Here is a 19139-nt window from a genome sequence, read left to right as displayed (position 1 = left end):
AGTGTTGAATTGGGAGGCGAGGGTTTTGGAATATGGGAGAAAGGGACACGTGTCAGTTATTGTTTCGAGAAGTAGGTGTTCTTCCGTCGTGGGATTCAGTGATATCCCGCAAAACTTTGCTTGTTTCATTTTCTCAATTTAATCAGATTAATTTAAATTAGTTGTAATTTTAATTATTGGGAAATTGGTCTCTAAAACCATGAACTTTGCCAAAAATTTGGTATTTCCCATGAACTTTGAAATTGGTATATAATATCATGAACTTTACATTTTGTTTGGTATTTCTCACGGCATGTATATTTGACTAACTTACGAGACTTTTTAATCATACTTGACACAATTAAATCTACATGGTTTTCAACGTGACTTTTTATCCTATATGTTATGAACTTAAAAAGTGGTTTAAAATATTATAAAACATATCACGGTTGCTTACGTTAAATAAGATTTTGACGAAAATATCTTATTTGGGTGAGTTTGGGAAATACCAAGCAAAATGCAAAGTTTATGATATTATATACCAATTTCAAAGTTCATGGGAAATACCAAATTTTTGGCAAAGTTCATGGTTTTAGAGACCAATTTCCCTTAATTATTTATGCTGTGGTTTTAAAAAATGCGAAGCCAGGGATTTAGTTGTAATTTTAATTCGGATTTAGTTGTATATATAATTTGGTTTGAAATGAAAAATAGAACATGAATTAGTAAGGTTGTTTAAAGTTATTGGATTTTTCTACTTAAACAAATAAAATACTCCATATGCATTTTGGATCTGGGCTACGGAGTAATTTTCAAAACAATGGATGTATGCATTTTGGATCTGGGCTACGTGTCCAAGCCTAGTGAAATATCCCTTGCTACGTAATTTTGTTTAAATTTAGGCCTAAATAAAGCCCACAATAAATTGTAAGAATTAATCATTTTAATCCAACATTTTAAAATAGAGGCATCAATACTCGTAGGGGTGAGCATTCGGGTTCCAGTTCGATTTTTTGTCTAAATCGAACTAAAGCCAAAAACTGAATTTAGTTTAAAATCCAAATCCAACAAAGAGCGATATGAATAAGCAATGATAAGGGACTATGAAAACAACAAGGTCAACTGATTTTATTTTCATCATTTTTATCAAGCATGAACTACTAGCTTTACTAATCTATTTATAGTTTCTCTTCAAGTACAAACGTCATCTGGACAAAATTAATTCGGACCATTGATCATAATATATGATTCCATCTTGGCTATTAATCCAATTGACAAATATCACAAGTATTTCTTAACAAATCTTACTGTATATGGAACTTTGTTAGGGCAGCCGTTCTATTCTACAATTAAATCCATATAGATTATATTCACTCATCACATAAACATTAGAAAATGAAAAGAAGTTGAATATATGTATGGAAAATTCATAATAAAAAGTTGAGAAATGGTCAATGCTAGTAGCTCTAAAACATCATATCCCCATGTCTCCAAACGTTGGAAAATTTGATAGAGCGTGCGTTTGGGCATAGTATCGGTTGTAAGATCTTCCTGATGCCGTAATTTTCTCTTCCAGTTGAAGTGAAATCTTATTAGACACACAAAGAACATCGTGACTAGAGCGGTGAGAAAGGACACAAGAATAACTATGGCAATAAAAAGGTAGACTGATTTTGTTTTCTTATACTAATTGCGAGTGATCACCATTGTGGATGCTCCATAGATCACCGCGATAGCCAACAACGACACCCACATACAAGACAAGGCAATCTTCACGAAAAAAATGTAACTGGACAGCCCTCCAGTGGCAATGAGGAAGATTGTGAAGAGGGATGAAATAAATGCGACGGTGTTAGCACCTACCAAATATTTGTATACATGTGGATAAGTATATGCGATCACGGCATCACCTGCCTTGTGTGATGATGTGTCGTCCTGCCACACGCCACCGGGTGGGGTTGCTATCAGGACAACCACCACCATCATCGTGTCACTCACCTTGGGCAAGATATTATCAAATGATGGTGGTGACAATCTTAACAAGATGCTTCTAATTTCAGAATAACTACTAGTTGTGTTCGAAGGGCTCTCATCCAAGTTCTGTAGCACCGTTTTGCCCATGGAATTGCGCGTTCGTCTCTTTATGCTATTGCTTTCCACCAAGTAACTTATAATCTAACATTTGGTGCACGAGATATTGTTTAGTATTTTAAGTAAAGAGAGAAAAAAAATTATTGAATATATGGAGTATTACTATGTCGCATAAAAGAATTAGTGTCGAGTATGTTTGGGACCAAAAGGTACCAAAACAATATGTTAGGGACCAAAAGGTCACAAATTTAATGTAAGGGACGAAAAAGAATTTTGGGACAAATGTAAGGGACCAAAATTGGACTTTAGTCCATGATAAAAGTGAACATATACAAGCAGAAGTTCTTCAAATACAGCAATTCACCAATATTTAACATTGATCACCAATTCACGATCAAGGATTTTACAATATATAAGCCCCATTTGCAGAGAGGGGGAAAGATAATGTATTACAGTATTTTGGAAAAATACTAATATCAGTGAGTAGAAAGATGAAATGCAAAAAATGGACTATCTTTCATCAATATCGAACCTTTTCTCAAGTACCAAAAACCTTATCAGAACAAGAACCAACAAACATCATAAAAACACAACAACATTTTAGATGACACCTATTTACAAATTCCACATAAAATGCAAGAAATAAAAAGTCTAATTCGAAATAACATGAACCAACCAACAAATATATGATGAAATAAATAGAGGCAAAGGGAAATGACATTTTATCATGAAACAGAGTAGGTTGAGGTGGCACGGCTTGCTTTGCTTGTTGATAATCTCAGTAAGTTCTCTAGCATGTTTGCATTTGCATGAGTAAAAAATGGGAAGGCAGTTCTTGTGGCTCCTGCACGACCAGTTCAGCTAATAAGAATTGGGATCAGATAAGAATTCAAAACTAACACAAAAAGAATATGACCACCTTATCCCTGCAGTATGATCCTAATACAAAAATTCGGGAACTACCGCAACGAGCATACCAAAATTCAGGAACTATCACAACAACTAGATACGACATTTGGAAATGGTATTCGAACACAATTAAAACGATTGAGAAACGCCTATGTATGGCAGTTGCTTTCAACTTAATGAAGAAATAATTAGAATTGAGAAGGGATTGTAAAACTAACCTCCATTAACTAAAAAACAATCCAAAGTACCTACAAAATAAGCTTACAGACATGTAACTGAAGGTAAAAACATTAGAGTTAAGATTGCAGGTGTACAAAAGTTTCTTTTACCAACATCACCACGTCTCTGGAGGATTGAAATCATTTTCCATTTAAAAATCCCCAATTGCAGGATGTGGTCGGATTGCAGGAGTAAAAATGCCTGCATACAATCTCAATCTCAAATTCAATCCAAATTAGGCAAATAAAACCTAAAAATGTCTGCATACACTGATCTGGAGGAGTAAAAATGCTAAAGCAACAGGGCAATAACAGGCATTCCATGAACAATGCGCCTGATTGCAGGATGTGGCCCGATTAAAACTCCGATAACATTTCAACTAACTCTAGAAATCAATCTGTACGAAAAGGAAATCGAAAATAACGAACATAAATCAACTATAAAAACCCTAAATCAACAAAGTCCACCACATTTCCATTCAAAATAATAGAAAGTTAGATAAACTCACGTTAATTGAGTGATTACTACACGAAATGGCGGAAAGCCGGTGTTGCGCGTGAGAATTCTAGCAATCTCTTATTTTGACACTCAAAATACTAGTAATTTCAAATATACGTGAGAATTAGTGTAGGAGCAGGTAACAATTAGTAATACAAACTAGTGGGCATATTTATTCTCTGTATTCACTAATTAACTTCTACAATACTCAAGGAATTGTTGCAGAAGGGAGTAGGTGAACATGTCTTTGTTTTAATCCATATTTGTTGTTTCTTCACCCTAGTCCCTACATGCCTATATGGGTAGATGAAAGATCTCATTTATTTGGTTACACGTTACCTCTGGAACTAATAATTGGGTAGATGTTTCCTATCATTTATTTGTTTACATGCCATGTGACTAATTGGGCAGATGTTTCTATCATTTTGAATGCTTACATGTCATGTGATTAACTGGATAGGTGTTTCTATCACTTTAAATGCTTACATGTGACCAATTACATGTGGGTTTAGGGTTTAGATGTTTACATGTGACCAATTACATGTGGGTTGGTTTAGATGTTTACATGTGACCAGTTACATGTGGGTTGGTTTAGATGTTTACATGTAACCAATTACATGTGACTAATTGGGTAGATGTTTCTATCACTTTAAATGCTTACATGTGACCAATTACATGTGGGTTTAGGGTTTAGATGTTTACATGTGACCAATTACATGTGGGTTGGTTTAGATGTTTACATGTGACCAATTACATGTGGGTTGGTTTAGATGTTTACATGTGGGTTGGTTTAGATGTTTACATGTAACCAATTACATGTGACTAATTGGGTAGATGTTTCTATCACTTTAAATGCTTACATGTGACCAATTACATGTGGGTTTAGGGTTTAGATGTTTACATGTGACCAATTACATGTAGGTTGGTTTAGATGTTTGGTTTAGATGTTTGCATGTGACCAATTACATGTGGGTTGGTTTAGATGTTTACATGTGACCAATTACATGTGACTAATTGGGTAGATGTTCTATCACTTTAAATGCTTACATGTGACCAATTACATGTGACTAATTGGGTAGATGTTTCTATCACTTTAAATGCTTACATGTGACTAATAATTGGGTAGATATTTCCTCTCATTTATATGTTTGCATGTTACATGTCTCTATTCTTATGTTACATGTGACTAAATTGTACTCCCTCCATTCTTATGTTACACGTGACTAAATTGTAATCCCTCCATTCTTATGTTACATGTGACTAAATTGTACTCCCTCCATTCTTATCCACCATTTTTAAACAGTATCCTATCAAAATATTCCCTTGTATTGTTGGGCATAAAAAAAAGCTTAGGTGTTACATTCTTAGGTTATTAAGTAACAACATAATTCTAATTAATTTAAGAAAATATATAAGAAACTAATCTATACTCCTTCCGCGTCACACAAAATAAATCATCACTTTAGATGTCATGAATCTTTAAGAAATTGTTACATGTGAGTGACACTGTCTAAAAACGAAAAAAAAAATGTACTTCTTCGGTCTCATAAAAATATTCACTCTTTTCTTCATAGTATGTTCCACTAGAATATACGCTTTCTAATTTTGAAAAATATTTTATCAGCAATGAAGCGAGATTCATTCTCTCCACTAGCGATACTGTAATTAAAGATCCACGAGGACATCAATCTAGAACAAAATATGCTAGTCGCAATCATTTCTTTCAAGCTCAATGAAGACAATATTAACAACAATCATTTATAATTATTCATCCTGTAAACTTTCATTGAAAAACAATCCCTGTTGGTCAGTATCAACAATCATTTATAATTAGTATAGGCACAGAGCGCCAATTATTTAATAACACCTCTTCATCTTAAATCATTTTATTCACCACCATTACCGTACTAATTAAAATATTATGAAACCTTTTCAACGATATTTAACTATATCTGTGCTTAGATTAACTATTCTTCCCATTTGGGAAATACAATTCATAAGCATTGTATCATATTGTGCTTTTTATAGAAATCTCTTATTTTTATTCTCAATATATTGATTTCAAATATATGAACAAGACTTTGTGTCTCTTTGGTTCTAAGTTTAACCCTTCTTTGCCCCACTATTTTTATTTAATTTTACTCGTCTCTTTGGTCCCGAGTTTAACCAAAAAATATTGTTAAACACCAATCTTAAATCTTAATAACATAAATATTAAAACAAATTTACATTTAAAAATAAGTTAATATGAAATTAAAGAAAAAATTATCAAATTTTTTTAAAATGAAAGTTATAAACCTAGAGCATGATTTGCTTGCTGCTATGAATTTGCTAAATAAAAGGATAAGTATCGTGACTTGATTGAAACAAATGATTGGTTATAACAAAAAGTTGGGTAGATGTTACATCTCATTGATTTGCTTACATGTTACATGTGACTAATTGAAATGTTACACGTTACATGTGACTAAATTGTACTCCCTCCATTCTTATATATAGGTTTAAGTATTTGTTAGAAGCATAACATCAAGTTCACTCTCATTTTAGTCTGCAGGGATCGATAATCCTAATCATACAATGATTTTTGTTGGTGTTTGCCTTGCTTTATTGATGACTAATTCAATAATGCATTTTCACCCTTGTAATAGATATTGGCCCACTTGTGGAGAAATGGAATGATCCCAACCCAACCCAACATCAAAGTGTAGCTCAAGTTGTTCAACAGTTGGACAAAACTTGCAAATAAGCAGGCTTCTTTTACGTGGTAAGAATAATGTCCTTCTCTTCCTTATTTTTTTTATAAAAATATTTTCGACATGAGTCCACTGAGTGCATCAAGTACTCAGCCCTATATGATGTTTAGAATATGTTGAGTCTTCTTACATAGCATTATTCTACTCTCGAATGCTTCCGCTGAATGTTGTTTCTTTTGAGTTCATGTATTGTTGAGATACTTTGATATTTATTCGAGCTATTTCCATTTATTTCGAGCTATGGTGTTATGGTGTTGTTTCCCCCTTTCTTCCCTACTTCTTTAATCCCCACTAGTCGCAATTCAACTGTGTTTTCTATCCTTAGAAAATGCGAGCTATCAATTTAAAAAAAAGCATTGGTTTATTAGTTTCAACGTATTTGAATTATCTTTTCTAATTATCTCTCTCCTAGTTATAAATTTCTTTCTCAAATTAATAGTTTCCTCTCCACCATATAAGTTAAATTATTCAAATACTTTGACAATTTATATCTTATGAAATTTTTTTATTTATAAACTCTCTAAAACTAAAAAATAAGTTCCAAATACTCTTAAATTTATATTTCATGTGCTCATGATGTCTGGATTTTTTTATTACATTTGTCGACACATGGGCCGAACTGTGCAGTAATGTTTAAAACTAAACCGTGTTCGATAATAATGAGCCAAACTGAGGCCCAATTCTTTGTAGCTCTTTAGGTGAGTCGTTCTATTTATTTTTCATGGAAACTTTGGAAAGTATTTTGGCCACGTTTGGTTGTCAGGATTCTGTCTGGGAAAATAATCTGATTCCTTAAATTTAAAATTCCTGTATTTGTTTCGGTTTTTAATTAAATTGGGAAAGTAATCAGAATCCGAGAACAAGGAAAGATAGTACAACTTTCCAGGATTCTGAATCCTAACTTTTCCTAGGTATTCTTTTTCCCAGTTTTAGGATTCTTACATATTTCAGCAATATAGTATAGTTTTATTATTATTATTATTATTGTTGTTATTATTATTATTATTATTATTAGTTATAATGTTTTAAAAATAATTTAAACTATAAATTTTGTTAAAATTCTAATCAAGGGCAGCGAGAAACCGGTGAGACAGAAACCGGTGACGGCAGCCCAGGAATTGCCGAGATTAGAGGCAGTGAGTTCGAGGTCACCGATGTGGCCGGCGAACATGACAGAGACGAGAGGGATGAAGTAAAAGGCGGCGTTGGTGAGAATCAAGGGCAGCGAGAACAACACCTGCTTCTTGGCCTCCGCCAAATCAATCATCCTCCCTATCCGTTCAATCAACCAGTCGATTCCTTGTTTTGTCCTTCCCATGTTTTAAGGTTAGGAGTGGTGGAACTGAGGGTGGAACAGTTCTTTTAGCTTTTATAATTAATTTTTGGTCTTATTTTGTTAATCAATAATTTATTAAGAAAATAATAATAATAAAACTTCTTAAACCATGAATCATATTTATGTCATTGTCACGTCGGTATGAATCCCACTTTTAAAATATGACTTGAGTTGATTATAACAAACAATTGGGTAGATGTTACGTCTCATTGATTTGCTTACATGTTACATGTGACTAATTGATATGTTACACGTCACATGTGACCAAAATTGAATCATGTAATCATTTCCTTCATAGTTTGATACAACATATTTCAATAGAATTTGGATTTTCGCATGATCAGAAGATGATAAAAGCTTCTTTTTCTCCCAAAAAATCCACCCATGTTTCAATTCCTCATGCCCTACTGCATCTTCTTCTCCCTTCCCCCAATATCGTTTGAAATTACAAACTTCACCATACGTGTCGTCCCATCCATCTCTTCCTTTCACCTTCGACACAGCAGTTTTGAAATCCATACTTGAGAGACTTACTCACTCAACAAAACAAAAACTCAACACCTCTCACTGCTGCTATTCTATACTCTGTTTTCACTTCTCTCTTCTATTAACTTCTAGTCTTCTACAACAATACTCATTGGTCAACATACATGTCTTTGTTTTTCATCTTTACTACTTTACTATATTTGTTCTTTTCTTCACATTCCCTGCATCTGCATGCCCCTTTTTTTGTTTTAATTACATCTCTTAACCTTAAATCATTTTATTCACCAACACCATTATCATACTGTAAAACCTTTTTAATAAGTAAACAACTTATTAGATTAACTACTTTTCTTCAATACAACTCATATTCTCAATATATTGATTTCAAATATACTCCACAAAAATTAACCAGTGGAGCAAAGGGACAGACTTGTGAGTTAAAGCCCTCTTTGCCCCACTAATTTTATTTAATTTTACTACCACCATGTCTTACTTTTGTTTCTTTCAAATTCTACAATATTATTCTCTCTCTCTCTTTTTTTAATACCATAATATATGTCCATTTCTTTATACCTTATTTCATTATTTTTATTTTACTTAATTTCTACTACTATATTCTTTCTTTATAAGAATAAAATAAACATATTTTAGCTACATTGACAACTCAAGTGGTTAATTAGTTTTATAACTGAAAGATTATTAGTGTGTTAAGTGTATGTAATTTATGAACATGGCAGTCAGTTTCACATGTTCGATTGGGAAAAAAAAAGAGAAATGCGAAAAGGGAAAAGAGGGGAAAATAATAAGTGGAGAGAGAATGGCGAATATTGTTTGACAGAGGAAGCCACGCCAGCTTATTTTTAGAGTTGTCATAAAAAAAATACATTTTCCTGAAATTGATTTTGTTTTACCTAATTATTATTACTCAACTATTTGGTTGAGTACAAATGTACAACCATAGTCATAGTATCTACCGCGTGTATTCCTGTTTTCTATACTATTCAACTTAATTACACTTAAATTGATTTAAGAGTGAACTTCATATTTACTTCCTTAAAAAAATTGAGTTTTCACGATTTAAGCCTTTGAACTAAAAAAATATTTTACTCTGAAACTTTTTTAATGATAAACCACACTACTGTCATATTCATGTTACGGTTATGTGACTTGATCTAGACATTGCAATACCTATGTGGAATGTGGTTAGTTTATAACTATTCTTGTTTTCATTAGGAAATACTAATATAATTTAAGTAATGGAGTGCAACACATAAGTGCTACATGAATAAGATATAGTTTAAATTCTAGCAATCTCTTATTTTGACACTCAAAATACTAGTAATATCAAATATACGTGAGAATTAGCGTAGGAGCAGGTAACAATTAGTAATACAATCTAGTGGGCATATTTATTCTCTGTATTCACTAATTAACTTTTACAATACTCAAGGAATTGTTGCAGAAGGGAGTAGGTGAACATGTCTTTGTTTTAATCCATATTTGTTGTTTCTTCACCCTAGTCCCTACATGCCTATATGGGTAGATGAAGGATCTCATTTATTTGGTTACACGTTACCTCTGGAACTAATAATTGGGTAGATGTGTCCTATCATTTATTTGTTTACATGTCATGTGACTAATTGAGCAGATGTTTCTATCACTTTAAATGCTTACATGTCAGGTGACTAATTGAGCAAATGTTTCTATCACTTTAAATGCTTACATGTGAGTAATAATTGGGTAGATATTTCCTCTCATTTATATGTTTGCATGTTACATGTCTCCATTCTTATGTTACACATGACTAAATTGTACTCCCTCCATTCTTATGTTATTATTATTATTATTATTATTATTATTATTATTATTATTATTATTATTATTATTATTATTATTATTATTATTATTATTATTATTTCATGTGATTATTATTTTTAATCAATCATTTAGGAAGATGTTAAATCATGTGATTATTATTTTTATTGATTAATAAACTATTTGATGTAAAGAGTCACATAATTGCAAATCATGTTCAATTTACTTTTCTATCAATAGGTAGTAGTATTTTTTTTAAGAGTGAACTATATAAATGGTACCTAATCTTTCACGTTCGCACGTAAATGGTACCTGATCTTTATTTTATATCGTTTTTGATACCCCGTGACAAAAATAACCCTAGGTACCAAATATGAGATTTTTTTTACATGGAGGATATTTTTGGAAATTTCAATTAAATGGTACCAAATATGTGATTATTTTTTCTTCCTTTCTTATTTCTCTTTTTCTTATTTAGTTCCTTATTCTTTCTTTTTTCTCATTTTCTCCTTTCTTTTTAGTATTTTATCATTCTTTCTTTTTTTCTTTTTTCTCCTTAATTTATGTTTCTCCTTTCTTCTTTTTTCTTTTTTCTTCATTTTCTTCTTTCCTTTTAGTGTTTTATACATACATCTTATTGCATTATATAAATAAAAAACAAAATACCTAATTAAATTAATTATTTAAAGTAATTAAATTAATTGAATATTTTTTATTAAATTATTTTATACTCATTTTAAGGTTGAAACACCTAAATATTCAAATTTTATATTATTACAGTTCACAATTTAAATTTTTATTAAGGCTATACTGATTAGTTAATAATAATAATAATAATAATAATAATAATAATAATTATTATTATTATTATTATTATAAAAATAATAATAATTATTATTATTTGATTTATAATTTATATAATTATACTACAATTATTTATTAATTACTATTATTTTTTAGTATTATAATAATAATAATAATATAATTATAACTATAATTATATTTAAGTATATTTGAATTAAAAATGAATTAATTATTAATTTATAACATCATAATAATAATATTAATATTGATTAATAGCAATAGTATAAAGAGTTAGGAGAATGAAAGAAGATATTATGATATCACTTTTAGTACTAATTTTATGGAGGTCCAAAATACCCTCTATGACATAAATGAGAAAATATGTTTGTTTAAAGGGCATTTTCGGAAGAAAATTGCATCAGGTACCAAAAATGTGATTTATAGGTACCAAAAATGATACTCCCTCCGTCCCGGAGTATTAGACTCACTTCTTTTAGGCACATGATTTAAGGAAATGATATTTAAATAGTTAAAGTGGAGAAAGTAAAGTATGAGAGAGGGAAAAAGTAGGAGAGATAAGAGAGAAAAAAGTATGTGGAGAATAAAATAAGATAGTTGCTTTTTGCTAAAAAAGGAAATGAGTCTAATATGTTGGGACATCCCAAAAAGGAAAGTTGGTCTAATACCTTGGGACAGAGGGAGTATAAAATAAAGATCAGGTACCATTTACGTGCGAAAGTGAAAGATCAGGTACCATTTATGTAGTTCACTCTTTTTTTTAGATATTTTGATGGTTCTATACCTTTGATTTCATTAGGTACAAATACTTAAAAAATTATTCAAAAATAATTTTTATATAGTACGAGAGTTTCGGTATGGCTGATACTTCGAGTCCTTGTCTTTTCGGTGTTGCTATCTCGCCAACTTTTGTTGATGTTGACGTTGGTGTTGTCTTTCTATGATTATTTTGTTTATCTCTTGCTCCTTTTGCAAATATATGGATATAACAAACAATTGGGTATAACAAACAATCTAGATGTTACATCTCATTGATTTGCTTACTGCTATGAATCTGCTAAGTTAAAGGATAAGTATCATGACTTGATTGTAGCCAAATATACCAAACAATTGGATAGATGTTGCATTCCATTAGACTATTCAAATGATTGGATAAGAGCAATATAATTTGATAATTCAGACATGATTTAATGGAAGTAAAAAAACAATGCATAATTAGGTTGGGTTAAAAACTAGTATAAAATTGAATTTATTATGCTCTTCTTTTTTAAGGTTGTGTTGGTCCACAGATTGGGACATCTTCGGGCTGTCAACCCGAGTACACGTGGATGTTGACGTTGGTGTTGTATTTCTATGATTACTTTGTTTATCTCTTGCTCCTTTTGCTAATGTATGGTTATAACAAATAATTGAGTATAAGAAACAATTGGGTAGATATTACATCTCATTGATTTGCTATCATGACTTAATTGAAGTCAGATATACCAAACAATTGGGTAGATGTTATATCCCATTAGACTATTCAAATGATTTGATAAGAGCAATATAATTTGATAATTCGGACATAATTTAATGGAAGTAAAAAAACACTGCATAATTTGGTTGGGTTGAAAACTATAAAATTGAATTTATTATGCTCCTCTTTTTTAAGGTTGGGTTGGTCCACAGAATTTATTATGCTCCTCTTTTTTAAGGTTGGGTTGGTCCACAGATTGGGACATCTTCGGGCTGTCAACCCGGGTACACGTGGATACCAAATTCAAAATATTCAAGTATCCGAAGTCGAAAAAACTAAAATTCAATATCCGATACCTGATTTGGAATTCTAATCGGGTACGTGAATAACTGAATTCACTCCTACAAAATTGGGTATACCCAATATCTTTTGAAAACCTAAAATTTATTTATTTTTTATTTTTTTTGAAAAAATTCCATGCCACCGAGAGGACTTCTAAATGGGTGATGTCACAATTCACAACATTAGATCTCTACTTCCTTGCTTTTATTTGCTGTAATGCTAATGCTTAATTCAAGGCCACAGTCAAGTGCAAATTTTTGTTGCATCATCCAATATATTCCAGACCCTCTGTATCTTTAGCCATCTCTATCTTCTTCCACTTTGTATACTTGGACAGCAGAAAAAGGCCAATTGTTTGGACACTCAGACCACATATCAACCCAATCCATAATCCCTGTGCCATAAAACATATTTTATGCATCTTAGTTCAAGTTTCAATTTGTAGTAATGACAAAGCGATACGAAGAGAGAATTAATCCGGGTTTCGTCACATTTCTATTTGATTCTAAACATGGTACATACGGAACACCTACCTTGGCATGGAGTGTAGTCTTGAATGCAAGCAAAACAGCAACAGGCATACCAATGCAGTAGAATCCTCCCAAGTTGATACACACAACCAAATGCTGCCAACCACAGCCCCTTGCTACCCCTGCACCCAAAAACCATGTTTCAGTGTAATCGGATATCTCAACATCACTACATTAGTAGTGAATCACAACACACAACCTGATAATATTCCCTGAACAAAATCACACAACATGGACACGACGAGAAAGGGCGTCATTGAGGCGAATGCATCGATTATCACGGGGTTGCTGCTGAAGGTGCTGGCCCAGAGATTATGACCCGCACACAGTGCCAAAACTACAACTAGTGCAATGATAATGGTGAGCTTAAGAGTGACATGCATGGCTAGCTTGGCTCGATCAGGCCGTTCAGCACCCAACTCGTTAGACACTCTCGTGCTGCAACACGCCCACCAAACAAATTTAGCACTAGGAAAATCACACAAAACATAGGAATATGGAGCCGTTTATTCTTACCTAGCTGCTGCACTCAGGCCATAAGCAATCATGTACGTAATTGTTTCCGTGTTCACACTGATGAACATATAGTCATGAGTATCACACAAATAAACCAACTTGATGCATCGTACTACTTACCACATCGCTATGAGTGAAGTGGAGAGCTCCGAGTTTGGCATCAATCCAGCCAATAAAACAAGAATCTCGAAAGCCCAATATTCCAGACTTATTTCAAGAGTATGAATGATTAGGACAACAAAGCAATGTAAGCTAGAAATTCATTACAAAGGAATCACTCACCACACCATTGCTGCAGAAGGCAGAGCAGTCTTCAAGGTTGGCCATATATGACTTAAAGACTCCAAAGTGAATCCATCCCACGTGTATTTGAATTTATTTGCAGTGAGCAAGTACGAGGCTAGCATGAAGACTGCGATCCACAAAGATATGGAAGCTGCCAACGGAGCTCCCTTGTATCCGAGAGTAGAAAAATTAACCAAGGCATACGCAATACCGATGTGGAGGACAAGAGGGACTATCGAGCAGACAAGGAGTGGCATAGCAATTGACTGTGTCTGAACAAACCTAATCATATTTTGCAAGAGTCCATAAGCAAATAGGGCCGGTACCAAATACTTGAGATACAGACCGGCTGAGTCTGCTATTTGAGGTTTTTGATGTAGTAAAGTGAGGACAGTGTCGGAATAGAACCAAAGAACAGACACGAGGAGACTGAATATTAGAGATATAATGCAAGAAGCCTGGAGATACACTCCCATTATCCTGTACATTCCTGCACCAAATCTTTGGCCACATAAGGTTTCAAGGGCCCCACTCAACCCAACCTGCAGGACATTATGATTGGTGTATTCTTCAACAATTCTAAAAATAAGCTACTGAGGTTTATGCAGATCGGTTGTAAGAAAAAAAAACATTTTTCCTTTAAATTTGACATAGTTGAACAAATTGAGAGTATATATAAGATGGCAAAAATAATTTGTAAATTGAAAAAGTAAAAAGCCTAATAAATGAATTACTCCGTGTATAAGAAAAGAAACACAACACATTGAGAGAGCGATGCAAGGATCACCTACGGCAAATCGTGATCCATCTCCTAATTCATAATAAATGATGGTGGGCCCATCGTGATCATCACGATTTGCGGTAGGTGATCCTCTCCGTTGAGAGCCAGAGGGATGGGATATAACCATGAGACAGAATCCGGTGACGGCAGCCCAGGAATTGCCGAGATTAGAGGCAGTGAGTTCGAGGTCACCGATGTGGCCGGCGAACATGACAGAGACAAGAAGGATGAAGTAAAAGGCGGCGTTGGTGAGAATCAAGGGCAGCGAGAACAACACCTGCTTCTTGGCCTCCGCCAAATCAATCATCCTCCCTACCCGTTCAATCAACCATTCGATTCCTTGTTTTGTCCTTCCCATGTTTTAAGGTTAGGAGTGGTGGAACTGAGGGTGGAAGAGTTCTTTTAGGTTTTATAATTAATTTTTGGTGTTACTTTCATATTTTGTTAATCAATAATTTATTAAGAAAATAATAACAAAACTTTTAAAACCATTAATCATATTTATGTCATTGTCACGTCAGTATAAATCCCACTTTTATATAAATTTTTATAATAAAATATGACTTGATTGAAACAAAGCAGTTGATTATAACAAACAATTGGGTAGATGTTACGTCTCATTGATTTGCTTACATGTTACATGTGACTAATTGATATGTTACACGTCACATGTGACCAAAATTGAATCATGTAATCATTTCCTTTATAGTTTGATACAACATATTTCAATAGAATTTGGATTTTCGCATGATGAGAAGATGATAAAAAGCTTCTTTTTCTCCCAAAAAATCCACCCATGTTTCAATTCCTCATGCCCTACTGCATCTTCTTCTCCCTTCCCCAAATATCGTTTGAAATCACAAACTTCATCACACGTGTCGTCCCATCCAGCTCTTCCTTTCACCTTCGACACAGCAGTTTTGAAATCCATACTTGAGAGACTTAGTCAACAAAACAAAAACTCAACACCTCTCACTGCTACTATTCTATACTCTGTTTTCACTTCTCTCTTCTCTTAACTTCTAGTCTTCCACTACAATACTCATTGGTCAACATACATGTCTTTGTTTTTCATCTTTACTACTTTACTATATTTGTTCTTCTCTTCACATTCCCTGCATCTGCATGCCCCTTTTTTTGTTTTAATTACATCTCTTAATCTTAAATCATTTTATTCACCACCACCATTACCATACTGTAAAACCTTTTTAATAAGTAAACAACTTATTAGATTAACTACTTTTCTTCAATACAACTCATATTCTCAATATATTGATTTCAAATATACTCCACAAAAATTAACCAGTGGAGCAAAGGGACAAGACTTGTGAGTTTAAGCCCTCTTTGCCCCACTAATTTTATTTAATTTTACTACCACCATGTCTTACTTTTGTTTCTTTCAAATTCTACAATATTATTCTCTCTCTCTCTTTTTTTAATACCATAATATATGTCCATTTCTTTATACCTTATTTCATTATTTTTATTTTACTTAATTTCTACTACTATATTCTTTCTTTATAAGAATAAATAAACATATTTTAGCTACATTGACAACTCAAGTGGTTAATTAGTTTTATAACTGAAAGATTATTAGTGTGTTTCACATGTTCGATTGGGAAAAAAAAAAGGAGAAATGCGAAAAGGGAAAAGAGGGGAAAATAATAAGTGGAGAGAGAATGACGAATATTGTTTGACAGAGGAAGCCATGCCGGCTTATTTTTAGAGTTGTCATAAAAAAAATACATTTTCCTGAAATTGATTTTGTTTTACCTAATTATTATTACTCAACTATTTGGTTGAGTACAAATGTACAACCATAGTCATAGTATCTACCGCGTGTATTCCTGTTTTCTATACTATTCAACTTAATTACACTTAAATTGATTTAAGAGTGAACTTCATATTTACTTCCTTAAAAAAATTGAGTTTTCACGATTTAAGCCTTTGAACTAAAAAAATATTTTACTCTGAAACTTTTTTAATGATAAACCACACTATTGTCATATTCATGTTACGGTTATGTGACTTGATCTAGACATTGCAATACCTATGTGGAATGCGGTTAGTTTATAACTATTCTTGTTTTCATTAGGAAATACTAATATAGTTTAAGTAATGGAGTGCAACACATAAGCGCTACATGAGTTTAAATTCTAGCAATCTCTTATTTTGACACTCAAAATACTAGTAATATCAAATATACGTGAGAATTAGTGTAGGAGCAAGTAACAAATAGTAATACAAACTAGTGGGCATATTTATTCTCTGTATTCACTAATTAACTTCTACAATAATCAAGGAATTGTTGCAGAAGGGAGTAGGTGAACATGTCTTTGTTTTAATCCATATTTGTTGTTTCTTCACCCTAGTCCCTACATGCCTATATGGGTAGACGTAGCATCTCATTTATTTGCTTACATGTAATTGGGTAGATGTTTCTTATCATTTATTTGCTTACATGTTACATGTGACTAATAATTGGATAGATGTTTCGTATCATTTATTTGCTTACATGTGACTAATAATTGGGTAGATATTTCCTCTCATTTATATGTTTGCATGTTACATGTCTCCATTCTTATGTTACATGTGACTAAATTGTACTCCCTCCATTCTTATCCTTCATTTTTAACCAGTATCCTATCAAAACATTCCCTTGGATTCTTGGGCATTAAAAAAAGCTTAGGTGTTACATTCTTAGGTTATTAAGTAACGACATAATTCTAATTAATTTAAGAAAATATATAAGAAACTAATCTATACTCCTTCCGCGTCACACAAAATAAATCATCACTTTAGATGTCATGAATCTTTAAGAAATTGTTACATGTGAGTGACACTGTCTAAAAACGGAAAAAAAATGTACTTCTTCGGTCTCATAAAAATATTCACTCTTTTCTTCTTAGTGTGTTCCACTAAAATATACGCTTTCTAATTTTGAAAAATATTTTATCAGCAATGAAGCGAGATTCATTCTCTCCACTAGCGATACTGTAATTAAAGATCCACGAGGACATCAATCTAGAACAAAATATGCTGGTCACAATCATTTCTTTCAAGCTCAATGAAGACAATATTAACAACAATCATTTATAATTCATCCTGTAAACTTTCATTGGAAAACAATCCCTATCCCTGTTGGTCAGCATCAACAATCATTTATAATTAGTATAGGCATAGAGCGCCAATTATTTAATTACACCTCTTCATCTTAAATCATTTTATTCACCACCATTACCGTACTAATTAAAATATTATAAAACCTTTTCAACGATATTTAACTATATCTGTGCTTAGATTAACTATTCTTCTCATTTGGGAAATACAATTCATAAGCGTTGTATCATATTGTGCTTTTTATAGAAATCTCTTATTTTTATTCTCAATATATTGATTTCAAATATATGAACTAGACTTTGTGTCTCTTTGGTCCTAAGTTTAACCCTTCTTTTCCCCACTATTTTTATTTAATTTTACTCGTTTCTTTGGTCCTGAGTTTAACCAAAAAATATTGTTAAACACCAATCTTAAATCTTAACAACATAAATATTAAAACAAGTTTACATTTATAAATAAGTTAATATGAAATTAAAGAAAAAATTATCAAATTTTTTTAAATGAAAGTTATAAACCTAGAGCATGATTTGCATGCTGCTATGAATTTGCTAAATAAAAGGATAAGTATCGTGACTTGATTGAAACAAATAATTGGTTATAACAAACAATTGGGTAGGTGTTACATCTCATTGATTTGCTTACATGTTACATGTGACTAATTGAAATGTTACACGTTACATGTGACTAAATTGTACTCCCTCCATTCTTATATATAGGTTTAAACATCAACTCTACGCACGCACACGCACGGGTACTATTGATTTTTTCCGCTTGCGCAAACAAATTAAAGAGCGGAAATGAGTGAGCACGAAAAGATCCAGCATTTCTTCCTCACCAAAAACTCTGCGCCGATCATTTCGAGATATTTTCCATTTCAGAATTCAGATTAGGATATAAATAGGACGAGGCGAAGGATTTGATTTTGAACTAACTTTGGTGATAAATGCAAAAACAAAAAGCTGGAAAAAGTTGAGTTGTGTGTGTGTGTGAGTGCAAATGGAGGCGAGGGTTTTGGAGTGTGGGAGAAAGGGACACGTGTCGGACTGTCGGTTATTGTTTCGAGAAGATGGTCTTGGGATTCAGTGATTTCCCGCAAAGCCAATTAATTTAATTAGCTCAATTAATTTAATCAGATTAACTAATTTTAAGTGTTTGTGCTGTGTTTTTAAAAAATTCGAAACCAGGGATTTGGTAATTTTTT

At 32.5% G+C, this 19139-nt stretch overlaps 1 protein-coding gene and 1 long non-coding RNA gene across 6 annotated transcripts; both read right to left on the bottom strand.

Moving 5' to 3' along the window:
* Positions 1-2567: 2567 nt before the first annotated feature.
* Positions 2568-4008, bottom strand: LOC125191396. 4 transcript variants are annotated; one of them, XR_007171096.1, is made up of 5 exons: positions 3707-4003; positions 3467-3595; positions 3309-3399; positions 3198-3227; positions 2568-2914 (listed from the first exon to the last, which is right to left on the bottom strand). It is a non-coding gene; the product is annotated as an uncharacterized LOC125191396 (long non-coding RNA). The 4 variants fall into 4 exon arrangements; XR_007171098.1 differs by having other exon boundaries at positions 2990-3399; positions 3707-4008; XR_007171097.1 differs by having other exon boundaries at positions 3198-3399; positions 3707-4006.
* An 8682-nt stretch (positions 4009-12690) lies between these two features.
* LOC125191394 (protein DETOXIFICATION 18-like) lies at positions 12691-15211 on the bottom strand. Of its 2 annotated transcripts, none has more exons than XM_048088947.1 (7): positions 14829-15211; positions 14035-14579; positions 13873-13959; positions 13753-13809; positions 13436-13674; positions 13240-13358; positions 12691-13100 (listed from the first exon to the last, which is right to left on the bottom strand). In XM_048088947.1, the coding sequence occupies exons 1-7, from the start codon at positions 15174-15176 to the stop codon at positions 12972-12974; spliced, it is 1524 nt and encodes a 507-aa protein (XP_047944904.1). In that variant the 5' UTR covers positions 15177-15211; the 3' UTR covers positions 12691-12971. The 2 variants fall into 2 exon arrangements, with proteins under 2 accessions (XP_047944904.1, XP_047944905.1); XM_048088948.1 differs by having other exon boundaries at positions 14943-15211.
* Positions 15212-19139: the final 3928 nt, after the last annotated feature.

This window comes from Salvia hispanica, chromosome 5, assembly GCF_023119035.1.
Source record: "Salvia hispanica cultivar TCC Black 2014 chromosome 5, UniMelb_Shisp_WGS_1.0, whole genome shotgun sequence".
Lineage (NCBI taxonomy): Eukaryota > Viridiplantae > Streptophyta > Magnoliopsida > Lamiales > Lamiaceae > Salvia > Salvia hispanica.
This window is presented reverse-complemented; position numbering and strand designations above follow the sequence as displayed.